The sequence below is a fragment of the Crotalus tigris genome, unplaced genomic scaffold, assembly GCF_016545835.1.
Source record: "Crotalus tigris isolate CLP2741 ecotype Arizona unplaced genomic scaffold, ASM1654583v1 scf7180000017633.3093840, whole genome shotgun sequence".
Taxonomy (NCBI): Eukaryota; Metazoa; Chordata; class Lepidosauria; order Squamata; family Viperidae; genus Crotalus; species Crotalus tigris.
This window is the reverse complement of record NW_024096527.1, coordinates 948,874-974,297: the sequence shown is the minus strand read 5'-3', so window position 1 is coordinate 974,297 and position 25,424 is coordinate 948,874. Positions and strand designations below refer to the sequence as shown.

At 42.6% G+C, this 25,424-nt stretch overlaps 1 protein-coding gene across 3 annotated transcripts in view; it reads left to right on the top strand.

Moving 5' to 3' along the window:
• The window catches only part of LOC120304293 (cAMP-specific 3',5'-cyclic phosphodiesterase 4C-like), a 49,416-nt gene that overhangs the window by 14,709 nt on the left and 9,283 nt on the right, over positions 1 to 25,424 (top strand). For 2 of the 3 annotated variants that reach the window (XM_039334683.1, XM_039334684.1), the window contains exon 3: positions 14,971 to 15,188. In XM_039334683.1, the coding sequence (XP_039190617.1) occupies positions 14,971 to 15,188 (218 nt within the window). Of the gene's footprint in view, positions 1 to 14,970; positions 15,189 to 16,911; positions 17,346 to 25,424 lie in introns of those variants that run through there. The other variant, XM_039334685.1, reaches the window with a different exon arrangement.

Sequence of the window (25,424 nt, the reverse complement as noted above, 5' to 3'; positions counted from 1 at the left end):
TTGATAGACTTTATCTACCAAGGCAAATAGGTGGGCGTGGAATGCTACAAGTACATCAGATGGTTGAAGAAGAAAAAATGGCTTTGGAAGAATATCTGAAGAACAATGATGAAGATGCACTGAAATTAGTATATCAGGAAGGCTTACTAACTACTGGAGAGACCAAACTGGCCTACAAGAAAGACCAAATGAAGAACAGAATAGAGGCATGGGAAGACAAAGCACTACATGGCCAATACATGGAAAAAATAGCTGGGAAAGCAGATAATAATAAAACCTGGCAATGGCTAAGAGCAGGAAAATTGAAGAAAGAGACCGAGGGACTAATTCTGGCTGCACAAGACCAAGCCTTAAGGACAAATGCATACAAAGTCAAAATTGAGAAGACAGCAACAGACAGTAAGTGCCGCCTATGCAAAGAAGCTGAAGAAACAGTGGACCACTTGGTAAGCTGTTGCAAGAAGATTGCACAAAATGATTACAAGCAGCGGCATGACAAAGTAGCAACAATGGTGCATTGGAAGATCTGCAAAAAATATCATTTGCCTGTAAGCAAAAACTGGTGGGATCATAAAATAGAGAAAGTCATAGAAAATGATAAAATTAAACTGCTCTGGGACTTCAGAATTCAAACAGACAAGCACCTGCAACATAACACCCCAGACTTAACAATTGTCGATAAGAAAGACAAAAAAGTCTGGATAGTGGATGTGGCAGTGCCTGGAGATAGCAGAATAGAAGAGAAAGAACTGGAGAAGATAACAAAATACAAAGACCTACAAATAGAAATAGAAAGACTGTGGCAAAAGTAAGCAAGGGTAGTACCAATAGTCATAGGCTCCTTGGGTGCAATCCCAAAACAACTGGAGCACCACTTGAACACCATTGGCATTGACAAATTCGCTATTAGTCAATTGCAAAAGGCAGCCTTATTAGGAACTGCTTCCATCCTGCGACGATATCTGTAATACCATCAAACATCCACATCTGCCTATCCCAGGTCCTGGGTAAGGACTCGATAGGTAGACAAAATGCCAAATCCAGTCTAAACATCTGGCTGACTGTGCGATGATCGATAATAATAATAATATCTGAAAAACAATGATGAAGATGCACTGAAATTAGTATATCAGGAAGGCTTACTGACTACTGGAGAAACCAAACTGGCCTACAAGAAAGACCAAATGAAGACAAAGGGAAGACAAAGCTCTACATGGCCAATACATTAAAAAAATAGCTGGGAAAGCAGATAATAACAAGACCTGGCAATGGCTAAGAGCAGGAAAATTGAAGAAAGAGACCAAGGGACTAATTCTGGCTGCACAAGACCAAGCCTTAAGGACAAATGCATATAAAGTCAAAATTGAGAAGGCAGCAACAGACAGTAAGTGCCGCCTATGCAAAGGAGCTGAAGAAACAGTGGACCACCTGGTAAGCTGTTGCAAGAAGATTGCACAGACTGACTACAAGCAGCGGCATGACAAAGTAGCAACAATGGTGCATTGGAAGATCTGCAAAAAATATCATTTGCCTGTAAGCAAAAACTGGTGGGATCATAAAATAGAGAAAGTCATAGAAAATGATAAAAATTAAACTGCTCTGGGACTTCAGAATTCAAACAGACAAGCACCTGCAACATAACACCCCAGACTTAACAATTGTCGATAAGAAAGACAAAAAAGTCTGGATAGTGGATGTGGCAGTGCCTGGAGATAGCAGAATAGAAGAGAAAGAACTGGAGAAGATAACAAAATACAAAGACCTACAAATAGAAATAGAAAGACTGTGGCAAAAGCAAGCAAAGGTAGTACCAATAGTGATAGGCTCCTTGGGTACAATCCCAAAACAACTGGAGCACCACTTGAACACCATTGGCATTGACAAATTCGCTATTAGTCAATTGCAAAAGGTGGCCTTACTAGGAACTGCTTCCATCCTGCGACGATACGTGTAATACCATCAAACATCCACATCTGCCTATCCCAGGTCCTGGGTAAGGACTCAATAGGTAGACAAAATGCCAAATCCAGTCTGAACATCTGGCTGACTGTGCGATGATCCATAATAATAAAGTTGGAAAGGACCTTGGAGGTCATCTAGTCCAACTCCCTGCTCAGGCAGGAAACCCTATATCATTTCAGACAAATGGCTGTCTAATCTCTTGAGGAGATAGAGGAGGAATAGGCAGTGACAAATGGTTTGGAGACATAAATACTACCTCAGAGGTCCACGGAGGGAGGGGGCAAGTCAGCTATATAAAAAAGGCAAAGGAGAAATTGTTGTAGCTGCCATTTTTATTTTTTTGGACCTCTTCTGCAGATGGCTCAGTAACTACCTCCAAAAAAGATGTCTCCAAATAGGAAATGTCAAATGCTAAGGCAGTGTTTTGGGGCAATTTTAAAATATTTGGATATCAGTTCCCAGAATTCCCCATCCACTAGCAACATTATTGTCACAGAGGTGCAAATTTTGCATCAATAGCCATCACTAACATGATCTACCAATATGGTCAGAAGTAGATCTCATGTTTTTGCATGCAAATGAGTCAGTCAGTCTCATAATACAGGTAGTCTTTGATTTACAAAAGTTCATTTAGTGATCGTTTAAAGTTACGATGCCACTTATAACTATTGCAGCATTCCCATGGTCGTGTGATCAAAATTCAGATCATTGACAACCGACTCACATTTATGACGGTTGCAGTATCCCGGGGTCATTGATCCCTTTTGTGATCTTCTGACAAGCAAAGTCAATGGGGAAGCCAGATTCACTTAACAACCAGTTTACTAACTTCACAACTGCAGTAATTCACTTAATAACCATCTCGTAAAATGGGACAAAATTCACTTAACAATTGTCTCACTTAGCAACATAAATTTTGGGCACAGTTGTGGTCGTAGGTTGAGGACTAACTGTATCTAGACCAGTGGTTCTTAACCTTTTTGAACAAATCGCCCCCTTGAGCCAATGAGGAAGTTGTCATCGCCCCCCTCCCCCAACATAACCTCTCAATCACAACATAGGAAATAATTCTTCAATTTATACAAACACTTTTTTTGTTTTCTTTAAAATTGTCATCAGGACATATCGATGCAAATAATTTATTTCCAGTCTTTTCCCCATATCTCAACTGTGTGAAAAATTTTGGTGCCACCCAGCACTTTATTCCCAAACTTCGTGATACATGTATTTCATTATCATCTTATTTATTCAAGACACTTAAATGTAATGACCACTGAAAACAAAATTCAATTGCAAGAAAGTGAAATGTCCAAAAAGAAAAACAGTAACATTTAATGACTGAATTACAAGTGAAATTTAAGACGCAAAAAGAAATATAAAAAGGGCATAAGAACAAACCGCAATGCAGGAACTAAGATGAAACGGACATAAGCCAATAACAAGGCTTCATTTTCACGAATCGTTGACTCGTCAATCTGCATCACAAATTCTGTATTTTTCAAGGTGTCAATAAGACTTTCTTCCACATCAGCAGCCATTTCATTGATTCTTTTGATTGCTCAAAGGAATCGATTGCGTAATAGTGCTTGCGCTAGGCCCCAACATGGTGGCAACAATCTGTTTCACTGCTGGTAAAATCAGCGTTTCTCCGATAGTGTGAGGTTTCCACATTTTGCTATCAACAAAGATACTTCATAGGAACAAATGAGCCCCTTGTCAGCGTTGAGTGACGATTTTCCAAATAACTTCCCAACAGTGCTGCGACCCTCAAACTTGGCCTTTAAGGATTGGAAAAACGATGCCAGTTTGTCGGCTTTATCTGAATGAATTCTTACCAAATGGTCTTTCAGTCGGGAAGGCTTCATCGCTTCATTTGAAAATGTTTTCTCACAAAGAAGACAAAACGGAAGCTGTACATTGGAAGGAGATGGAATGAATCCCAATTTTAGGTATTCCGTCAAATATTGGCGACACTTCCTCTTCTCGGCCATGTTGAGAGGTCTTCAAAATGAAAGGCACTACCTGCAAATTAAATTTTCAACTCCACTGGAACACTAGAAAAAAACACATGGATGTTGATAAACCTAGTTTCAACAGTTACGTTGACATTACAGCTGATGTCACAGGACAGCCACTCAGCATGCGATGTTTCGAAAGAAGTGCTCCCCCCTCCATCACTACCCATTCTGGCCAATGGCGCGCCACTGTATGGGTAGAGGCTGCTGCGCAACGCACATGAAGATAAGCGATGCGTATTCACATATGTATGGCATTCTGTACTGAAGCTAGCTGGAGGAACATTTGAAATCACAATTCAGTCCACTAATAGCAAGTGATCTGATATTTTTGTATGACAGCTATACAGTGATTCACTGTACGAAAAAGTCTCAAAAGTGTCCCCAAAACTTCTTGCTTCATCGCCCCCATATCGCCCCCTTTTCGTTCCTTTGCCCCCGCATCGCCCCTTTTCGTTCCATCGCCCCCCTGAAAAATGAAATCGCCCCCTGGGGGGCAATATCGCCCAGGTGAAGAACCACTGATCTAGACTGTGCTGTCTGGGGGGGAACCAGGAATCAATGTAGCAGTATTTCAATATCTCAGGGGCATAAGCTGTCCTGATTTTTTTTTTTTTTTTGCGGCCTTAAACTAGCAGAAATCTCCTGCTACACTACCTGAAATTTAGTTTGCCTTTTTTATTGATTTCATGAATTAATAAAGAAGCACATGTATTACTGTATTACTGCATACTTGCTATTTTCCGATATTATGATAACTGTATTTGGGCATCGTTGGATTGGATTGCAATACAGTTTCTGTATTTTTAGAATTGGAATGCATTTTTCTGAGAAAGGGTCTGTAGCTTTCAACAGACTCTCAAAGGAACTGATGCCACAAAAAGATTAAGGTCTCTGAGCTAAAATAGTCTATGAAACATTCTGTGGCCAAGCTGGAAACACCTAACTGTTGGTCTAATTTTAAAAGTTGATTAGCTCTGCTTATTAGCTTTTTGCACATCCATTTCATTTTATTCAGCCTCCTAGAATTTGATAGTTCAGTACATTTCGTACAGGATTTAATGACAGAGGCGTGATTTCTATTTGCACAAACCATATTAGACCTACAGGAGATTTCAATTTAGCAGAAGCCCTCAGTAAAGAATGTGCTAACAAGTATTGTTAAAATAAAACTAAATAAGTACCAGAAAATGTAATGAAAGAAGGTAAACATTCATAGATGTCTTGGGTCTGGAGCAGTGGTTCTCAACCTTTCTAATGCTGTGACCCCATAATACAGTTCCCCATGTTGTGGTGACCCCCAGGGGTGTGGCCAACTGGGTGTGGCCACCAATAAGAGGGAATAGGACAGCTAGGGAAAAGGGAAAAAAATGGCGGACAGCGTGGTTTGGCAACCCCCGTGAAATGGTCATTCGACCCCAAATGGGGTCCCGACCCACAGGTTGAGAACCACTGGTGTAGAGTATGAGCAGAGCCCTGCTACTGATGAATATTTAGAGACATATTTAAAGTAAAAAGTAGAATTATTAGAAAATGCACAAAGATAACAAAAGCCTTGCTTCTATCAAAACTACATGTTGAAGAAAGAGCATAAAAAAGAGAGAAAAAAACAGGGAATTCCCTTTCCTTCTTAAATACAGGGATTCATTTCATCAAGAGAATATCACATGAGAAAGAGACATGGGACAGTGTGTGAAGACTCAGCGATCAAAACAGATCATGGATTAATAGTCTGAAAATGGTATTCTGAAGTTGTACAAGAAGGGATGGAAGCAGCTGTCAATTGGTCAGCCATGTCATGTTGGGAAGAGTCTGATATGTATTCAAGATCTTCTAGAGAGTTTGTCAAAGACTTACAGAAAACCATGTTTCATGTCTTGGGCCCAGGCCTGTGATAAAAATATGAAAGTGATGGGATAGACTATAAAAAGGCTGGGAAGTATAAATTTGGCAAGAGCCTCACAAATCTTATCCAGAAGGTTTTAAATTAAGCTATCTAGAGCTAGGTCCTATCATTGGTGACAGAACGATAAGTCTACAAGAATCAAAGAACAGTTACTGACTGTTACTGACAGTAATAGGGAAAAAATGTCAGTTGTGTCATGTAGAATTGAAAGTATCTTGCAAGGCTGGAGTATAAAGCTTATAATTAATCAAAGAGGTAATTATAGGTAATCCTCAACTTGCAACCATTTATTTAGCAAACATTCAATATTACTGTAATGTCATTTTTGTTAGGTATTGTTACAGATTGTGATACAAAGGAGGTTGTATTGATGTTAAATTTGATCACAGCCGCGAGGCTGTTAGTTGGACAATATTGGAAGAAGGAATCTTTGCCTACATTGCAGGAATGGTTTTTTAAAGTAGCTTATCTGGCGGAAATGGCAAAGATTTCGGCTTTCTTAAAGCAACAAACGCAAGAGAAGTTTTTTGCTATATGGGACAAATGGATAAAATTTATACAATTTAGATTGGGTATACAAAAATATTATATATCCTTTTCATAAGTTTTATTTTTATATATATTATAGATATCTTTTTTATATATATAAATATAAAGTTTTTAATTTAATTTTTATTTTTATTTTTTTTTTTTTTTATTATTATTTCTTAAGCCTATATTCTGCTCTGGGAAGCTCAGGGGGGGGGAAGGGTGGGTTTTTGGGAGGGGCGTGGGGTGGGGGTTTTTTTTTATATGTATTGTTTAATTTTTTTTTTCTTTTGTATATGTTGTTTTTTGTTCTGTATTGTTCTTGTTTTTTTGTAAAATTTATAAAACTTTTAATAAAAAAAAAAAAAAAATCATTACTGTAATGTCCCAGCCTTGCAAACGCTCGGCGTTTGCAGCAGTCCCGGGCAGGGGCAAAGCTGCCCCCCCCCCGCCCCCCCCGCCCCCCCCCCCGGGACCAGACAGGCTGTCGCCAGCGCCGTGCGCATGCGCGGGTGCTTGCGCAGGAAAAGTAACCCATTTACCCGGGAGTTGCCTATATAAGAGGCTGCGAGGCGTTTGGGCGAGCTGAAGCCATCTTCCTGTAAGCTGAACGCTGAATAAATGAAACTGAGAACTCCAGCTGCTTCTCGTGTCTGTTTTCCCGCCACGGACTCAACACTGGCGACTAGGATGGGATGCCTTGCACTACCTGGAAAGGAAGAAGTGTAAGCTTACCCAAGGAGTCCTGAGCGGCGGAAGAGGAACGGCGTCGACTCGGCAGCTGCCCGCCAATCCGGTGCGCATTCGGGGGTAGGCTGGCTGATAGACCCGTCTCCTGAAGATCCGACGATGGCGAAAATCGGAAGGCTTTCGGAATTCGACGTCTCACATCCAGAGCGGTGGGAGTCCTACGTATCCAGAATGGAGAACTACTTCAAGGCAAACCAAGTGAGGGAAGATAGCTTGAAGGCTGCCACCCTGCTTTGCGTTTGCGGCCAAGACGCATTCGAAATCGCAGAAAACCTTGCAGCACCTGTTCCAGTAGAGTCTGTAAGCTACGCAGACCTGAAGAAGCTGCTGAAGGAGCACTTCCACCCCAAGGTGTCCGTTATCTCATTGCGCCACACCTTCGAACAAAGGGATCAACGGTCCGGTGAGTCAGCCAAGGAATACATCGCCGCGTTACGGAAGGCCGCCAAGCCCTGCGAGTTCAAGGACCTCGAGGAACGACTGAGGGACCGATTCGTGTGCGGGTTAAGGCATCGAGAGCTACAACAGAGACTTTTCGCCAAGGAAGAATTATCCTTCCAAGACGCCTTAAGGGAAGTCACCGCAGAAGAAGCAGCAAGCGGCGCCGTCAAGAACATGCGGCCGATCAGAAGCAGTGCAGAGGGTGCGTCCGTGCACCAGGAAGACGTCTGACGAAACTCCGAGGAGGATCCGGACGAGGAAGTCGCCGTCTACAACCCCGCGAAGGAAGAGAACCAGAAGGGAAGCTCTTCGTCTCCGCTCAAGTGCATCGGCTGTGGAGATCGCCACAGGAGAACCGACTGCAAGTTCCGCTCCGCTACCTGCCAGGCATGCGGCAAACAAGGGCACATTGCAGCTGTGTGTCTGGCCCGACGAAAGGCACAACCCCAAGAAGAACGCCTGAAGGGTACCAGACTCCCCAGCCAGAATAGGGTAGTTTTTTGCGCTTCGCGAAGAAGCATCTGTAGGACAGGCACACACAAGCCCATGAAGAAAAAGCTGTCACTCAACGTGAAGCAAAATTAACAAAAAGTGGGGGGGGTTTTTTTTTTTGTTTTGTTTTTTTTCCCCCCATTTTTTTGTATCCCCCCCCTATGGAACTAGACACAGGGTCTGCCCTGTCCCTCATTTCATTGCATACATTTAGGAAGATTTGTTCCAGAAGTGGGTCTAAGGCCAAGTTAAGGCCTTCTGATATTGTATTAACAGATTTTCAGAACTCAAGAGTGTGTGTTAAGGGGAAGGCCACCCTTAACGTGCAATACAAGAGTTTTGAAGGTCCACTAGACTTATTAGTAGTAGGGGGTGAACGAACGAGTCTCATAGGACTCGATTGGTTTGAGGCCCTGGGGATACACGTCACAGGACTCAACAGTTTACAAACACTCGACCTACAGGAAGTCTGCAAAGAATTTGCAGATGTTTTCATCCCCCAGCTGGGCACATTCAAAGGACCCCCTGTGTCCTTAAAGCTAGACCCCACTGTCACTCCCATTAGAATTAAAGCACGAAGGGTCCCTTTTGCTTTAAAGAGTAAAATTGACACTGAGTTAGACAAACTGATCCAACAGGGAATTCTAGAACCTGTTGATTCCAGTCCTTGGGAGACCCCCATTGTCACGCTCTAAGGCAAATGGGGACATTCGCGATTTGTGCTGATTACAATGCAACACTCAAATAAGGCATTGCAGCAACATGCCTATCCTGTTCCTGTGGTCAGTCACAATCCTGTGGCCCCTCTCTCAAGGGGGGGCGTATTTTTTGCAAATGCTTGACCTACTCAAGCATATCACAGCTTGCCTGTTGATGATGATGCTGCCATAGCTCAGACCATTGTGACCCACAGGGGAGCCTTTAAAGTAAAAAGGCTACAGTTTGGAGTGAATGTCGCTCCGGGGATTTTCCAAAGCGTTATGGAAAACACACTACGAGGTATACCAGGGGTCTGCCCCTACTTTGACGATGTCTTGATTGCAGGAGACTCCACACACATTCTAGCTGAAAGGCTTAGGGCTGTCCTGTTAAGATTCAGGAAATCAGGCCTCAAGCTCAGAAAAGACAAATGCCAGATTGGGGTGCCTTCTACTGAATTTCTGGGATTCAAAATTGATGCTGCTGGATTCATCCTGCTGAATCCAAACTAACTGCTATTTTAGATGCACCCAGGCCAAAGTCTAAGGCCGAACTTCAGGCCTTTCTAGGCCTCCTGAATTTCTACAATTCTTTTCTTCCACATAAAGCTAGTGTAGCTGAGCCTCTTCACAGGCTACTAGACAACCAGGCTGTGTGGCTGTGGTCACAAGCGCATGAGGCTTGCTTTAAAGAAGTCAAGGCCTTGCTCACTTCTAACAGTGTTCTTGCACATTTCAACGAGTCTCTCCCTGTGTGCATCGCTTGTGATGCGTCCCCCTACGGGGTTGGAGCTGTCCTGAGTCACCTCAGGTCTGATGGAACTCAGGTTCCTATTGCATACTACTCCAGAACACTGTCTTCTGCCGAGCGCAACTACGCTCAGATAGACAGGGAGGCTCTGGCTGTTGTTGCTGGAATTAAAAAATTCCACGATTTTCTATATGGCAGGCATTTCACGGTCTTCACTGACCATAAGCCTCTGCTGGGACTGTTTACCACACGTAAGCAGACTCCCCACATCATTTCCCCTAGAATGCTTAGGTGGTCTATTTTTTTGTCTGCATATGATTTTTCATTACTCCACAAGCCTGGGAAAGAAATGGCCATGCTGATGGCCTCAGTAGATTGCCTCTGCAGTAGTAGAAGCTGACCCCGTGCCAGCTGTCAACATTCTATCAATCCAAGCCTTGCCCGAGCTCCCTCTTAGCGCCAGGGATGTTACCGCTGAAACAAGGTACAGATCACACACTTTCACGTGTCCGCTCCTGGGTCCTGTCCGGGTGGCCTGAGCACTGCCCTAGTCCTGAGTTTCAGAGTTTCTGGTCCAAAAGGAACGAGCTGTCCCTTTCTCAGGTTGTCTGCTTTGGGGAAACAGAGTTGTCATTCCCACCTCAATGAGGACTAGGGTCTTAGAATCCCTCCACGAGGGTCATCCTGGCATTGTTCGTATGAAGGCTCTTGCACGCAGCCACTTGTGGTGGCCTGCTTTAGATAAAGATATTGAGGCTAAGGTACACGCATGCCACCTGTGCCAACGATCTCGCCCAGAGATGCCCCAAGCTCCTGTGCATAGATGGGAGGAAACACAGTCCCCATGGTCTAGGGTGCACATTGACTACGCTGGGCCCTTTCAGGGCCAGTTCTTCTTGGTCCTTGTTGACAGCCATTCAAAATGGCTTGAGGTTGTGCCTGTCTCATCCACCACCACTGCAAAGACTATTCAGGTACTGAGGGGGATTTTTGCTGCACACGGGCTGCCAGATGTCATTGTGTCCGACAATGGCCCTCAATTCACCTCCTCCGAATTCCAAGCTTTCTTACAGGCAAACCTGATTCGTCATGCCACGTCTGCGCCTTTTCACCCGTCCCCCAACGGTATGGCTGAACGCATGGTGCGCATCGCAAAGGACGCCTTGAAGAGACTCACCTACGGGGACTGGCATCACAGGTTGGCTGACTTTCTCCTTTCTTATCGCACCACACCGTCCACTTCTACAGGGAGAAGTCCAGCTGAACTTCGTTGGGGGCGCCAACTTACTACTAGACTTGACCGGTTGCATCCGGACAGACTGCCTTCATCTACCTCACATCCTAGGGCACCTAGACAACTACTTGTGGGTGCCCCGGTTTGGGCTCGCAATTACGGGCCTGGTCATACATGGGTCCCCGCTTCTGTGTCCAGGATCACAGGTCCTCTCTCCTACGAGGTTGCCCTGGACAACGGTCGTGTTCTGCGTCGGCACATCGACCAACTTCGCTCTAGGCGAGACTTTTCTGCTGAGACTCCTGGGTCTTTTCCAGGGGGGGAGGGGGACTCTTTGGAGCAAAGGGAAGGGCAAGAGCTACTGCCCATCTCCACTGAGGGAGCCACAAACGGCTCGTCCCAAGGTTCTGCAATTGCTCCGAAAAGAAAGTCATGGAGCTTACCCACACAACAGGCACTCACGCCTACTCCAGCCAGGGAGTCACCCCGGGGGCATACTCACTTTCCACACACATCACACAGCACTCCAGCAACGGAGGATACCCGGGGGCATCCCAACAAATCATTCCCCGCAAGAGAGCTGGCACACAATTCCCAAGGTTGGCCTGACCTTACCCCAAATCCTACAGGGGGTCAAACATACACAGAGTTAGTCGAGGAACCAAGTCCCGACTACAACAACCCTAGCACAAATCAGGGAACACCTGAGTTTTGGGAAAGTACAGAAACCCACACGAGCCCGAACACAGAATGGGGTTCAGGGAATGGACAGCCTCCTGACAGGTCTTGGACTGACCTAGGAGGTTCTACAGAGACGCCCAGCAGCGGCTATCACTTCAAGGGGCCTGAGGGTCTACAGCTAGGTAGGTCAACCAGGTCACAAAGTAACCCAGAGCTAAGAAGGTCACAGAGAGCAAAGAAATCTCCTAAGTATCTAGAAGATTACATAACATTGCTGGCAAGGCAAAAGCCAGTAATCAGTGGGAGCACTGGGGAGCAAAATGTCATATAAAATAAATGTTGTATGTTGGTAGTAGTTTTAGCCCGGGGGAAAGGGGTGTTATGTCCCGAGCCTTGCAAACGGCTCGGGCGTTTGCAGGCAGTCCCGGGCAGGTGCAAAGCTGCCCGGGACCAGACAGGCTGTCGCCAGCGCCGTGCGCATGCGCGGGTGCTGGCGCGGGAAAAGTAACCCATTTACCCGGGAGTTGCCTATATAAGAGGCTGCGAGGCGTTTGGGCGAGGCTGAAGCCATCTTCCTGTAAGCTGAACGCTGAATAAATGAAACTGAGAACTCCAGCTGCTTCTCGTGTCTGTTTTCCCGCCACGGACTCAACAATTACGATGGCACTGAAAAAAATAACTTAGATGGTCCTGACACTTACGATCATCATAGGGTCTCTGCGGTAACATAATCAAAATGTGGGTGCTTGACAACTGGCATGTATTTACAACAATTGCATCATCCCCAGGTCGCATGATTGACATTTGCAACCTTCCTGATGGTCTCATGACAAAAGCAAAACCAATAGGGGTAGCCAGATTTGCTGAACAACCACTTGCTTTTCTAAACCACCAAAGCACAAAGGTTGTAAAATTGGGCAGGATTCATTTAAGAACGTTCTCATTTGGAAATGTAAGTTCGGATCCTAATTGTGTTTGTAAGTAGAGAACTACTCTATAATTAGAGGCAAGACAAAGGAGATAAGATAAGACAACTGAGACAAACAGGGCCGTGGATATCCTCAAACTCCGTCAAGTGTTAGTGTCAGCTGACACTGGCCGATTAAGAACAAGCTGAGTGGGTTGTACTAGTGTGGGAAGTCAGCCCCCCAGAGAAGGAAATATTAAAAGGGCAGAAAAATATATTTCCTCAGAGGATCTTAAAGAGGCAGAAAGGCCCAGTTTTTCCTGATAGCCCCAGGTCTCCCTCCCCCAAGCAGAAGCCAGCTCTGTACAAATGTAGATGTAAACCATCAGGAAAGTTGGAGCTAGGAGATTAGGAAGACAAAGACCTAAAATCTGCATACCTCACCTGAGACAGGACATGGTAGGATTAACTCACAAAGGTCAAAGGGCACACCCAAACTCAGGTCAGCCTCAAAACAGGAACAGGAAATAACTCCAAACAAAAGGCTCCAGAGGGTATAAAAATCCACTTCCTACATGTGCTCAGCCCTTTTTTTCACTTCTCTTGCTGCCAGAACTATCTTCCTGTCTGGCTCTCCTCTCCAATAAACTACAACCTTCTTCCCAAAGCAGTTGGCATGTTTATTCTCAGCTTGGATGAACCACAATGAAGACTTTTCTTCCAACACTAGGTTGGAGGGCTATTAGGTTTGATTAGGAGATTTTTAAAAATCCCTCCAGAAGGCAATTAGAAACCATTTCCATACAGTTGTTAAGAACTTATCTGTGTGATCACTGAGAGTTAGGTTCAATTTGAGGGAATCTTGACCTTTTACAAGGGCAGATAAACTGGAAAGGTGCAATGTTGTATATTGCAGTGTTTCTCATCCTTGATAATGTTGTGTGGACTTCAACTCCCAGAATTCCTCAGCCAACTTGGGAATCTCTGGATGGCAATGTTGACTGGGAGATTCTGATCGCTGTTCTGTATCAAGCCATCCAGAAGATGCTGGCTTGGTGAAAATGGTTAAACATGGGAAACAAACAAAATGAACTTAAAATCCTAACATGGAATGAGAAGTATATCTAGCTCATTTCACTAAAATGAGAGGATGAAATTTGTGTTTGACTATAGCAGTGGTGGCGAACCTATGGCACAGGTGCCAGAGGCGGCACTCAGAGCCTTCTCTGTGGGCACATGCGTCGTCGCCCCAGCCCTAGGGCTTCAGCTGGGTTTTATAAAACCTTTTCCCTTTAGGCCTCCGCCATGTGCAAAAAAAAAAAAAAAAAGGTTCAGTCAATTTCAACTTCTCGCTGGAAAAAAAAGTTCTTGCAAAGTTGGAATTGATTGATTGAACTTTTTAGTCCCACCCAGTCTGCTGTTACCACTGCAGCCACGCCCACCCAATGGGCCATGCCCACCCGATGGGCCATACCCAGCCGATGGGCCACACCCACCTGGCACTCGATGATGCATAAGTGGGTTTTGGGTTGCAGTTTGGGCACTCGGTCTCTAAAAGGTTCGCCATCACTGGACTATAGCAATTGAGGAACTGTTCTGGACTATCAAGAACCACCACGTTAGTGAAAATCTTATCCAGCTGCTCTGATTCAAAGTCCTTAGATGATGTCCATAGCTTCGATATTTTCTCTTGTCCCAGAGGTCAGAACTGGAGCCAGTGCATAGAAGCTTTAAGGAAGCAGAGCACCGGTGAAATGTAAGGCATTTTCAATTGAGGGGGGCTGCTTGACCTTCAACATTTGTTTACATTTTGTTTGTTGGAGTATTTAAGTAGAAAACCTGTGGCCCTCCAGGAGTTGTTGAATTACAATTCCCAGCATTCTTCTTCTCACCTCCATCTGTATTCTACATTCTGCAGTGCAGACATTGAATCAGATGCAGGTTGTATATTTAAGCATTTATAATAAATATGCAACAAGAAAAATATATAATGTGTTATAAACATTATAAAGGACTTATGTCTGGCATGTTGTAATCATTTTAGATTAATGTCTTTCTCTTTGCTTTAGATCCCCATTTTCTAAAAAAAAAAAGATTTCACTGGTACACTAGCTTAGCAAAGCATGACGTAGGGAAACATACAGCAATTGATAAATTCAGGCCCTCTGCCAATGGTTTTCCTGCCTTGCAGTTAATGGATGCTGTCAATAGATGGCGCTAGTAAATGGCCAATTTGCTTCTTTCTAATAATGCTGGATACCATTTACAAATTAGTACTGAAAAAACTCAACCCAGAGTTTTCCCTTTTATCTTTCCCATCCAAAATATCTTCTGGAAAAAAAGTATTTTAGTTTGCTATGGATCTAGTAATGGCTCCAACCTACATAATTCTCTTGGAGCTGTCTCAGATTCACATATTTTAAAGTTGCTCAGGTTGAGAAACACTGCTCTAGTCTAGACTATGTGGCAATGTTCAGAAGTAATAACCCACCTCTGATTATGGCAGTCCTACATAATTTGCAGAGATGGGATATGTTGGTCATGGCAGGAACTGTTATGCTGCAGCAATCTCCAAACTGAGAGTTCTTCTGTCTCTTTTTTTCAGAAATCCCGAGAACAGCTGGACTTGGGGACTTGCATTGGGGCATTGTCTGGCGGTGCTATCAAACGCCGGTTTTCTGGGACTCCACTGCTCCCGCCACTTGCCTCCCGCCACGCAACTATCAGTGACCTCAGCCATGGGCCAGAATTGGAGCACTGCAGGGTAGTTTTCACCATTGAGGAATCTGCTCCTGCTGAGGTCAAAGACTCTAACCTAATAAGGTAGGGATGGACGTTTCAATCAGTGATGGTAAAGTCTACAGCAGAGGTATTCAAACTTGGCATCTTTAAGATTTGTGGACTTCAACTCCCAGAATTCCTCAGCCAGCTCTGGCTGGCTGAGGAATTCTGGGAGTTGAAGTCCACAAGTCTTAAAGTTGCCAAGTTTGAAGACCCCTGGTCTACAGATTCATTTAATGGATTTGCTTAACAACTACAGATAAGCTTTAATATGGTTCATCTGGTTTTGATATATTGTCTGATGTGAACCTAGTCATTCAGGTCTGCAAACCCTAGATTTTGCACAAACCTAGGCAATTGTGGTTTATTCTGTACATTTAACATGGCATGGCATAATGTGTGTAAACTACACTAAAAGCTACACTAAAATTCCACTCAGGGCTGTTAGAATATAAGATCTTAAGAGATGCCCATCTCCTCCAGCATTTGTCAGAAATTCCATTTCCCAAATCTAAGAGACATCCAGGAAAGATCATGAAAGCTGCAGAGCATCTTTGTGGTTTACCTCAATATTTGGGTATGAAACATGACCAACCATGTGTTCTATTTGGCTGCTTACTCATTTCCTTTCCTAAAATTATGTCAGCCAGTTTTATTGATTGATTATGTGCCATCAAGTTGGTGTCAGGTCTTAGTGATCACACTGATGGATTTTCTCCAGGAGGATCTATCCTCAGTCTGGTCCTTCAGGTCTTTCAACAGTGTCTTATCATCACTATAAATGAGTCCATAACACCTTGCAGCTGGCCAGCGTTCTTTTCTTCCATTTTTCTCAGAATTATAGACTTCTGGGTCTTTGCATAATATGTCTGAGATAGGACAGTTAGCTTTTCAATTCCACTGTGTTATAGTTGCACGGGGCTATAACTGTACACAGCTATTTAGCATATGTTAAAATAATTGTATATTTATACACATTTTTATTTATTCTTTTGTCACTTTCTATACTTCCCTGAGGGAAATGGTTTATTCCAAGCATTTTGGGTTTTTATTAAATAAACATTTGCAGGCATTTTGAAGGACAACTATTTTCTTTCTTTTCTTTTGTATTAAATCCTCTATTAGAACAGCACAGCCTGTAGTCATCATTGCGTCTAATGCCCGTGAATTCCATAAGTTAATAGCCCTGAATAAACACGTTTCAGATGCTAAGAGTTTCTCTTTTTCTTCATGAATTTGTTTAAATGACCCTTTAAAATTGCCTGAGCTAACAGGCACCATCACATTTTATGGTGATGGGTTCCATTATTTAATTTTTAATGGTACAAAGGACTTTTCATTTCCCAGCAGAATCTCCTAGCCTTTCATTTCATTGTGTAACCCTGAATTCATAAAATCATACAGTTGGAAGGGATCTTAGAGGTCTTTTAGTCCAACCTCCTCCTCTTTGCAAGGGAGGAAGCAAAATTTGTCACTGTCTGGTTTCCCAAAAGTGGGGATTTTTGTTACTCTCCAGCCATTAAACTGAGCAGTCATAACCCCTAACCATTGTTCAAGCTACTTAGCTTTGATAGGTGTTAGAATGCAATACTTGGCAGTCTGTCACGTCCAATGTGTCTCTGTAAAACCATATTATAGAGGTGTTTCCTAAACTCTTGACATTGTTGTTGTTCCTCCAAATTAAAACTGCAAACACTAAACTATTTCTGAGGCCTCCCAGAAGATTTTCTTTTGCTTTAGTTTTCCCATCTTGTTTTCCTTCCAGATGTGTTGGAGTGTTACATCCCACTATATCCCAGCATATCCAATGGCGTTGAACACTTCGAAGGCTGATTGATTTACTTAGTGACAATAGTTGAACAGAGTCTCCCAGTTCAGAGGCAATCTGTCCCCACAAGAAAGGGTAGGCGAGGAGACTATACACCACCAGGAGGAACTTTCTGATTATACTCACTATCATGTTCTTCTAGCAGGCTTCCTGTGAAAGGGAGCAGATGGGGTGGCTAATAGTAGAAGCAAGACGCTAAACTAGATGGGGCTTTTTTTCTTACCATGTTAGAAAGAGACACAAGTCATCCTCAGCTTCTTTTTGCAAAATAAAGATGATCTTCTCCTTCTCCACCACCTCCTCCTCCCTCTATTTATTTATTTGTAAAATGTATTGGCTGCCCATCTTACCTCAGAGTAACTCTAGGAGGCTTACAATCATAAAAAAATAAAAATGATATAAGCTAAAAGACACAGATTGGTTAAAACAAACACCAACACTGCGGCTCAATTAAAAGATGGAGAGGGCAGGACCAGGATGGCGGGGGGGGGGGGAGATCAGAATGGAGAAGAAACATTTAATTCTCTTCCTCTTCCTTCCTACATATCTACATTACTGGAATCTCCACAGCCAACCATATCTGTATTCAGTGCTAAGCCAGATTGGGGCTGGTTAATGGTGAAATGGGAGAAACTCCAGGGAGCCCCTATGCTGTAGGCTAGGCTGGGAAACTTAAAACATATCTAGGGAGAAGAGAGTAGTAAATAATTCCATAGTAACGCACCCTTGAAGTTATCATGAGATCCATTTTTATTTATTTTTATTTATTTAGAACATATAACATAAAATAAGGAAAGGAAACTTGGAGGTCTTCTGGACCAACCCCCTACTCAAGCAGGAGACGCCTATACCAGGGGTAGACAACCTTGGCTCTTTTATGACTCATGGACGTCCATGAGTCATAAAAGAGCCAAGGTTGCCTATCCCTGCCCTATACCATTTCAGGCCAATCTCTTCTTGAAAATCTCCAGTGATAGAGCACCCAGAACTTCAGGTGGCAAGCCATTCCACCAATTAATTAATTGTTCTCACTTTCAGGAAATTTCTCCTTAGTTCTGGGATGGATCTCTCTTTAATGATCTTCTACCCATTAATTTTCGTCCCATTCTCATTTGCTTTGGAGAAGCATTTATTTATTTCAAATTATCACGAAAGCCAGTTTGGTCTAGTGTTGAAGGCACCATTCTAGAAACCAGGAGGCTGTGAGTTCTAGTCCTGTCCTAGGCATGAAAGCTGACTGGGTGGCTTTGGGCCAATCCCTTTTTCTCAGCCCATCTCATGTCACAGGATTGTTACTGTGGGCAAAATCAGAGGAGGAAAAAGTATTAGGTACGTTTGCCCCTTGAATTACTGCAATGAAATAAGAAGTAAATGAATAAAATCATGAGTCAAACTGTACTTAAAGGGGACATTGTAAGATGTGTGGATGGTTAAAGCTAGACACACAAAGAACACTAAGCATCTAAAATGACTATTTTAAAGTTTAATACTGTAGTACTTACAGGGATCAGGGAGACCGCCAGAATGATGAAGTCATTGTTTCAGCTTACAGCCTAGATTTCACAATTAAGGAATCCTTCAAGATTATTGATTACACTTAATTCAGCATTTTGCTGTATTGTAGTGCCTGTTTTGGGTTCCTTTGTTTTCCCAGTTTTTTTTTTAAAAAAATCATCCCTCCAATAATTTTGCTTTCTTTATGTGCTCTGAAACAGGGAGAAATTATTTTTTTTTCTCTCTCTCTCTGGCTTTGAAAACTAATGCTTTCCTACGTCTGGTTTTCTATCCTGCAGTGCAGTTTTGATGTGTGATCTCTTTCAAGCACGGAGACAAATTATCCATTTTATTTTATTATTATTATTATTAAGGCTGTGGATGGTGTTTTTTTCAAACATCTGGCTTGGAAAGAAATAACACTGCAGGAGGCTTGCTGTAGAAGAGGATGACTTTCCCCTTCAAGGGTTCCTTGTTTTAAATATATGAATATTTGAGACAACTGGAATTAATGGAGGAAAAAGAAGTCAGTTTTAAAAAAAAACTATCAGCCAAACCAAAGGGAAAAAGGAACTTGATTAAGGGTACCATTTTCCCCCGTCTGAGGATTGTATTTTGTGAGCTGTGGGTGGAACCAAGCCAAAAAAATAAATCTGATCTAATTTCCATATACATTTAAAGTTGAAAATAGTTAATATGATTAATCTCCAGTCATGTCTGCTAAATTCTTTCTTCTCTCATATGAAGCTTATGACTTGGTGATAGTTTGGAATCTCAACATCTAAGCAGGACTGGATTACATTAGTGTTTGGTAGGAGATGCCCATAGAGATCCCAGGGTTGTAAACTAGATTGGGATGTTGAATTAAAACTGTCCTGGAGGAAAGCAGCAATAAACCTCTTCTGTATTGCCTTTAACAAAAAATAACAGAGAGGTGTCCATGTAATCACTAGCTGAATTCAACTTGAAAGGGTCTTTCTGAAGAGCTTTCTGAAGGCTCACGTTGCCTTGGGGCACCTCTTGAGTTTGTCCAAGATGGGAGACTTGTAGACCTCCAGAAGGTGCTGAATTCTAGCTACCAATAACTTTAGTCAGCATAAATGAATGGGGAATAATTCTGGCAGCCTCGGCCTCCAAGATGATCATAAAATTGTAGAGTTGGAAAGGTTGTTAGCAGTCATATAGTCCAATTCTCTACTGAGTGCAGCATCCATTCTGATAGATGACTATTCAGGCTCTCTTGGAGCATCTCCGGTGAAGGAGAACTCAGCACTTCTAAGTGGCAGTCTGTTCCTGTTCTACCTCCTTCCTTGAAAATGTTACCTTGATGGTTCTGCTCTCTGAGGCATTAGAGAATAGGGCCACTCCCTCTACAATGTGATAGCCCTGCAGATACTTGAAGATTACTATCATATTCTTAGTCTTCTCCTCTATAGGCTACAAATACCCCAATTTTTTACATTCCTCATAGGGCTTGGTTTCCAGACTCTCATCATCTTATTAACCATCCTAGTTTAACATCTTATTAGCCCTCCTTCTTACTTTACCTAGAACTAAGGAGAAATTTCCTGACAATTAGAACAAGTAATCAGTGGAACAACCTGCCTCCAGAAGTTGTGAATGTTCCAACACTGGAACTTTTAAAGAAAAGATTGGACAATCATTTGTCTGAAATGGTATAGGGTTTCCTGCCTGAGCAGGGGGATTGGACTAGATGACCTCCAAGGTCTTTTTCCAACTCTGTTATTCTGTTATTCCTCTAATATCACTCCAGTATTGAGGGTAGTATGAAGGCATCAGACTAGAAATAGAGATACCGTGATTTCTAATCTCACTTAGGCACAAGCTTTTTGGGTGATCTTAAGCCAGTCATTCTTTTTCAGTCCTAGAAAGGAGTAATGGCAAGCCACTTCTGAAATTTTGCAAGAAAACCTCAATGATTTGGCCAGGCAGTTGCCAGGAATCAATGCTGACTCAAAGGACAGTGTCCCCTGACAAAAAAAAGAACACCCTACCTCACTTTAACTGATCACTATTATTTTATACTGTGGTACCAAGACTGTCCCAAAGGTGCTGTTTCAAGAGGCAACTAGAGTTTCTTTGTTTTCTTCTCATCCAAGAAGCTTCTTCAGCTCTGACTAGATGGTGGGGAATGGAAGGATTTATATTCCTTGCAGACAACTTGTTGCTTGCATTCTTTTAGACAGTCGTTGAGGCCACTTGGAAACTTATCTGTGCACTCAAGGCCACTTGAGTGTTGCAAATGAGTGTGGAGCCTTCTTGGAAAGAAACTAGTCCTGCCTAGGTTCTCCAGAAACTGGGTAAATCAGCTCCTCCTTCAGTCACTAAAGACCAACTAGACTGGTCCTGCACTAGCCTTCTAGAGGCCAAGTAGACCTTTCCCGCCATCTCTTGACACAGGGCAGTCGGCTGCAGTTAAGCCAACAGAAAGTTGTAAGTTGCTCCTGCTCCCGCTGATTTTTTGCCCACCCCTAGTTATTCTGTTTCTCTGTTTAGGTAAGAAAATATAACAACAACAACAATAGTAATGATAATAATAATAATGTTGGAAGGGACCTTGGAGGTCATCTAGTCCAAGCCCCTGCTCAGGCAGGAAACCCTATACCATTTCAGAAAATGGCTGTCCAGTCTCTTCTTAAAAACTTTCAGTGTTGGAGCATTCACTGCCTCTGGAGGCAGGTTGTTCCACTGGTTAATTGTTCTAACTGTTAGGAAGTTTCTTCTCAGTTCTAGGTTGCTTCTCTCTTTGGTTAGTTTCCATCCATTCCTTCTTGTCCTGCCTTCAGGCGCTTTGGAGAATAGCTTGACTCCCTCTTCTTGGTGGCAGCCCCTGAGATATTGGAACACTGCTTATCATGTCCCCCCTCGTCCTTCTCTTCGTTAAACTAGACATACCCAATTCCAGCAGTCTTTCTCTGAAACAATGGCCCAATGGATCACAGGTGATCTAGTAAGAGATATAAACATAGATAAAAAAGCTGCACAGATATAGACATAAAAAATCTATCATGGATATAAAAGGTGCATACTGTAGAGTTTTCATATCCTGCTACTTTAATATTTTTTCCAGTCCTATCTGGGGTCCATGCCTATCAAGGCCCTTATGGGAGTTCCCAAGATTTTCACAGGTTCACCTTTACTGCTGTGAACAAGAGGTTACAGAATTGCCAAAAATGTCTTATCTGTCCCTTAGCTCTTGTTTATGAGTGAGCATCTTAAGGTGTGGGTATAGCTATTTCATCCAACCTTTTTTCCTAGAGTCTTGGTTTAATGCGATGGATGCTAATCGCTTATTTAATATTCCCAAAATCTTGATCTATTCTTGTTTGGCCATATTTAGGAAAGAGGCAAATTTTTATTCCCAGAATTCCATCACGTCAGGAATAACTCCGACTGCATACAATATTTTGGCATTGGCTAAGATAAGGCTATCAGAAGTGGGCTGCAAAAGCTGGGACTAGAATTATGGGGTTTTCTGTGGTTATTTATATACTACTGGTAACAGTTTATAGACTGTGGAATCCTTGGTTCTTTCTGAGCTTGGTTGTTTGCTTGTAGCTGTTTCATTACTCAACAGGTAACGTCACGAGTGCTGGTTGGGTAATGAAATATCTGCAAGCAAACAACCAAAGTCAGAGAGTGCCAACAACTTCACAGGTCAACTCTGAGCTACTGATACTCTCTTCTGTTTACAGACCATAAAATATCACCTTTCCGCTCACACAACAGTAAGGCAGAGAGGCTGTATGTCTTTTTGATGAAGCTGGGAAGATGTCAGGAAAATAGTCAAAGCCCTAGTATAGAAATGGCCCATTTCTTTTGATTGCCATATCATAGGACCAGATCATAGCTGTAAAAAGATTACCGTTGAATGGCAGCAAAAAGATACAGAAAACCCTAACCCAGATTTCTGGATCAGATTTGGTGTCCTTATTGTAGCCAGAAAAATGGTTTTCCTGCCGTTTTTTGTATCACTTGATTGTTTGCAACCAAATTACGGTATTTTCCCGTGTATAAGACGCTATTTTTTTCCTGCAAACACCCTCTTCAAAAATCAAGTGCGTCTTATACGCGGAAAAATAACGGTAACCTCCGCAGCCCAGGACATGCCTGTGTGGGTTGCCATGCCACCTGGTGCAAGTGTCAAGCCCCTGTGGGCTTGCCACTAACGGGAGGGGGGAGGGAACAAGATTGTCTGCCAAACAACTGATCGGCATGGAGAGCATCTTATACATGGGTGCGTCTTATGGGCGGAAAAATATGGTATGTATGATAGCCCTACATAAGATATACAGGTAGTCCTTGACTTACAACAATTCATTTAGTAACCGTTTAAAGCTACAGTGGCACTGAAAAAAGTGGCTTATGACCATTTTTCACACTTACGACCGTTGCTGCGTTTCCATGGTCACATGATCAAAATTTAGATCCTTGGAAACTGGTTATATTTATGAGGGTTGCTGTGATCACCTTTTGTGACCTTCTGATAAGCAAAGTCAATGGGGAAGCCACGTTCACTTAACAACCATGTTACTAACTTAACAATTGCAGGGATAAACTTAACTATGGCAAGAAAGGTCATAAAATGGAGCATAATTCACTTAAAAACTGCATCACTTAGCCACAGATATTTTGGGTTCAATTGTGGTCATATGTTGTGGACTACCTGTATGAACATTTATGCCTTCAAGCCTATTTTGACTCATGGTGACTACATAGGCTAGTCCCTGCAGTTTTCTTGGCCAGGTTTTTCAGAAGTGGTTTTCCAATGTCTCCTTCCTAGGGCTGAGAGAGAATGACTGGCCCAGGGCCCAGTGACTAGTTTTGTGCCTAAGACAGGACTAGAAATGCCATCTCCAGTTTCCAGCCTGATGCCTTGACTGAATTGGGTTTTGTGGTTCAGCATGTTGTCAATACAGCCCTGGGCTTAGCATGTAAACCAGAGGTTTTCAAACTTGGCAACTTTAAAACTTGTGGATTTCAACTCCCAGAATTCCTCAGCCAGCCAGGGCTGGCTGAGGAATTTTGGGAGTTGAAGTCCACAAGTTTTAAAGTTGCCAAGTTTGAAGACCCCTGATGTAAACAGATGTGTAGGTTTATTTGTTTTGATGGTACCGATTACATAGACAATGGAGTGTATTAACCAAGCTTTTGGAATTACTGTCTACTGTGATTTTTCCCAACAGGTAAGCCCAGCCAAAGAAATTTATGCTGGGTATACTATAAGCTTTAAATTATTCAGAAGATCTCATTTGGGGGGGGGGAAGCCCCCAGGGTGGAAACAGTCATGTTAAAAAAGCCGAATGTTGCATTCTTGGCAGAGGTAAACCTAAGAGAGTTATTCTTTGAAAAGCCAAGAGAAGCATGTTTCTGTGAGGACTGTTACAATGAAATATAAATGTTAATTATTGATTAGGGAGAAAAAAATACCTGAATGATACTATATGCATTGAGTGAAGAAATGGGCAGTGAAAATTTAATTTGCACAGTGTTGACATCCAGAAAGCTAGAAGCTTGGGACAGGGTTGCTATATAGCAGGAGTCTTCAGACTTGGCCCTTTTATGACTTGTGGACTTCAACTCCCAGCGTGCCTGGCTGAAGAATTCTAGGAGTTGAAGTCCACAAGTCATAAAAGGGCCAAGTTTGAAAGACCCCTGCTATATATAAAGGAAAGGAAGCAGAAATAAGGGATCTTGGAGGTAAATGAAGGGAGCAAGAAGGATTTTAAGCAAAGGAGATGATAAGTTGGACTGATTTCAGCTATGTTGTCTAAGCATCTTAGTGTGATAGGGCACCTTTGCTGGCCATAAATATCAGATGATAGGTTAACATTCTGACATCTGACACCCAAGTAACTAAGGGAGCCTAACGTTTCATTTTGTGTGTTGTTTTGTTTTATTGACTAATTCTGGAACACAGGAGATAATGAAGTTCTTACTTCTTTGATCTGGACAGTGCCCACAATTGATCTCCTTTCTGTCCCTTATCCTTAACTATTTTCCAAAAACAACTTTTGGTTTTATTTATGCAAGAACTTAAATAATAATTTAGAAGATATTTTAAGGGAGAAAGAACTAACTGTACAATAATATGTAAAGACACCTTTGACAGCAAATAAAAATTTGCCTTTTTTGTCACTGCACCTGTCCTCTGGAACAATCTCTCCCCCCCCCCCGCCCCGCTGAGATTGGCCAGGACTGCTAGCCTTTCAAGAGACCCTTAAAATGTGACTAATCTAACAGAGGAGAGAATTAGGAGATTAGGTGAGGCTTGGAGATATTGTTAATTATAGTGGGTGGATATGCTCAATTGCCACTTTTTTATTTTCTTCTTGTGCATTCATTTTGTAGTATTATACTGACTTTTTAACTCCATTCACCACCCAGAATTGCTGATGCTAGATCAACCATATCAATTCAATTAAATAAATAAAGATAAATGCATCCAATTAAACTTATTCTAAGTCTAACTAATACTTAAAGTCTGGATCTACTGTATACATTTATTTTATTGTAATGGTGATCTAATTTCAGCTCTGTCCTCCATTTTCTGGGCCTTTTCCAGATATATTACACCTCCTTATCTCTGTCAAATTCTCTGTTCCGCAGGTCTGCACAGGTAGTTCTCGACTTACAGTCACAATTCAGCCCAAAATGTCTGTTGCTAAGTGAGACATTTGTTAAGTGAACTTTGCCCTATGTTATGACCTTTCTTGACACAGTTGTTAAGTGAATCATTGCAGTTGGTAAGTTAGTAACCCGGTTCTTAAGTGAATCTGGCTTCCCCATTGACTTCGCTGATCAGAAGATCACCAGAGGGGATCCCATGACTCCAGGCACACGGCAACGGTCATAAATATGAGCTAGTTGCCAAATGTCTGAATTTTGATGACTTCACTGTGGGGATGTAGGTTTTCCGAACCAAAAAGCTTCAG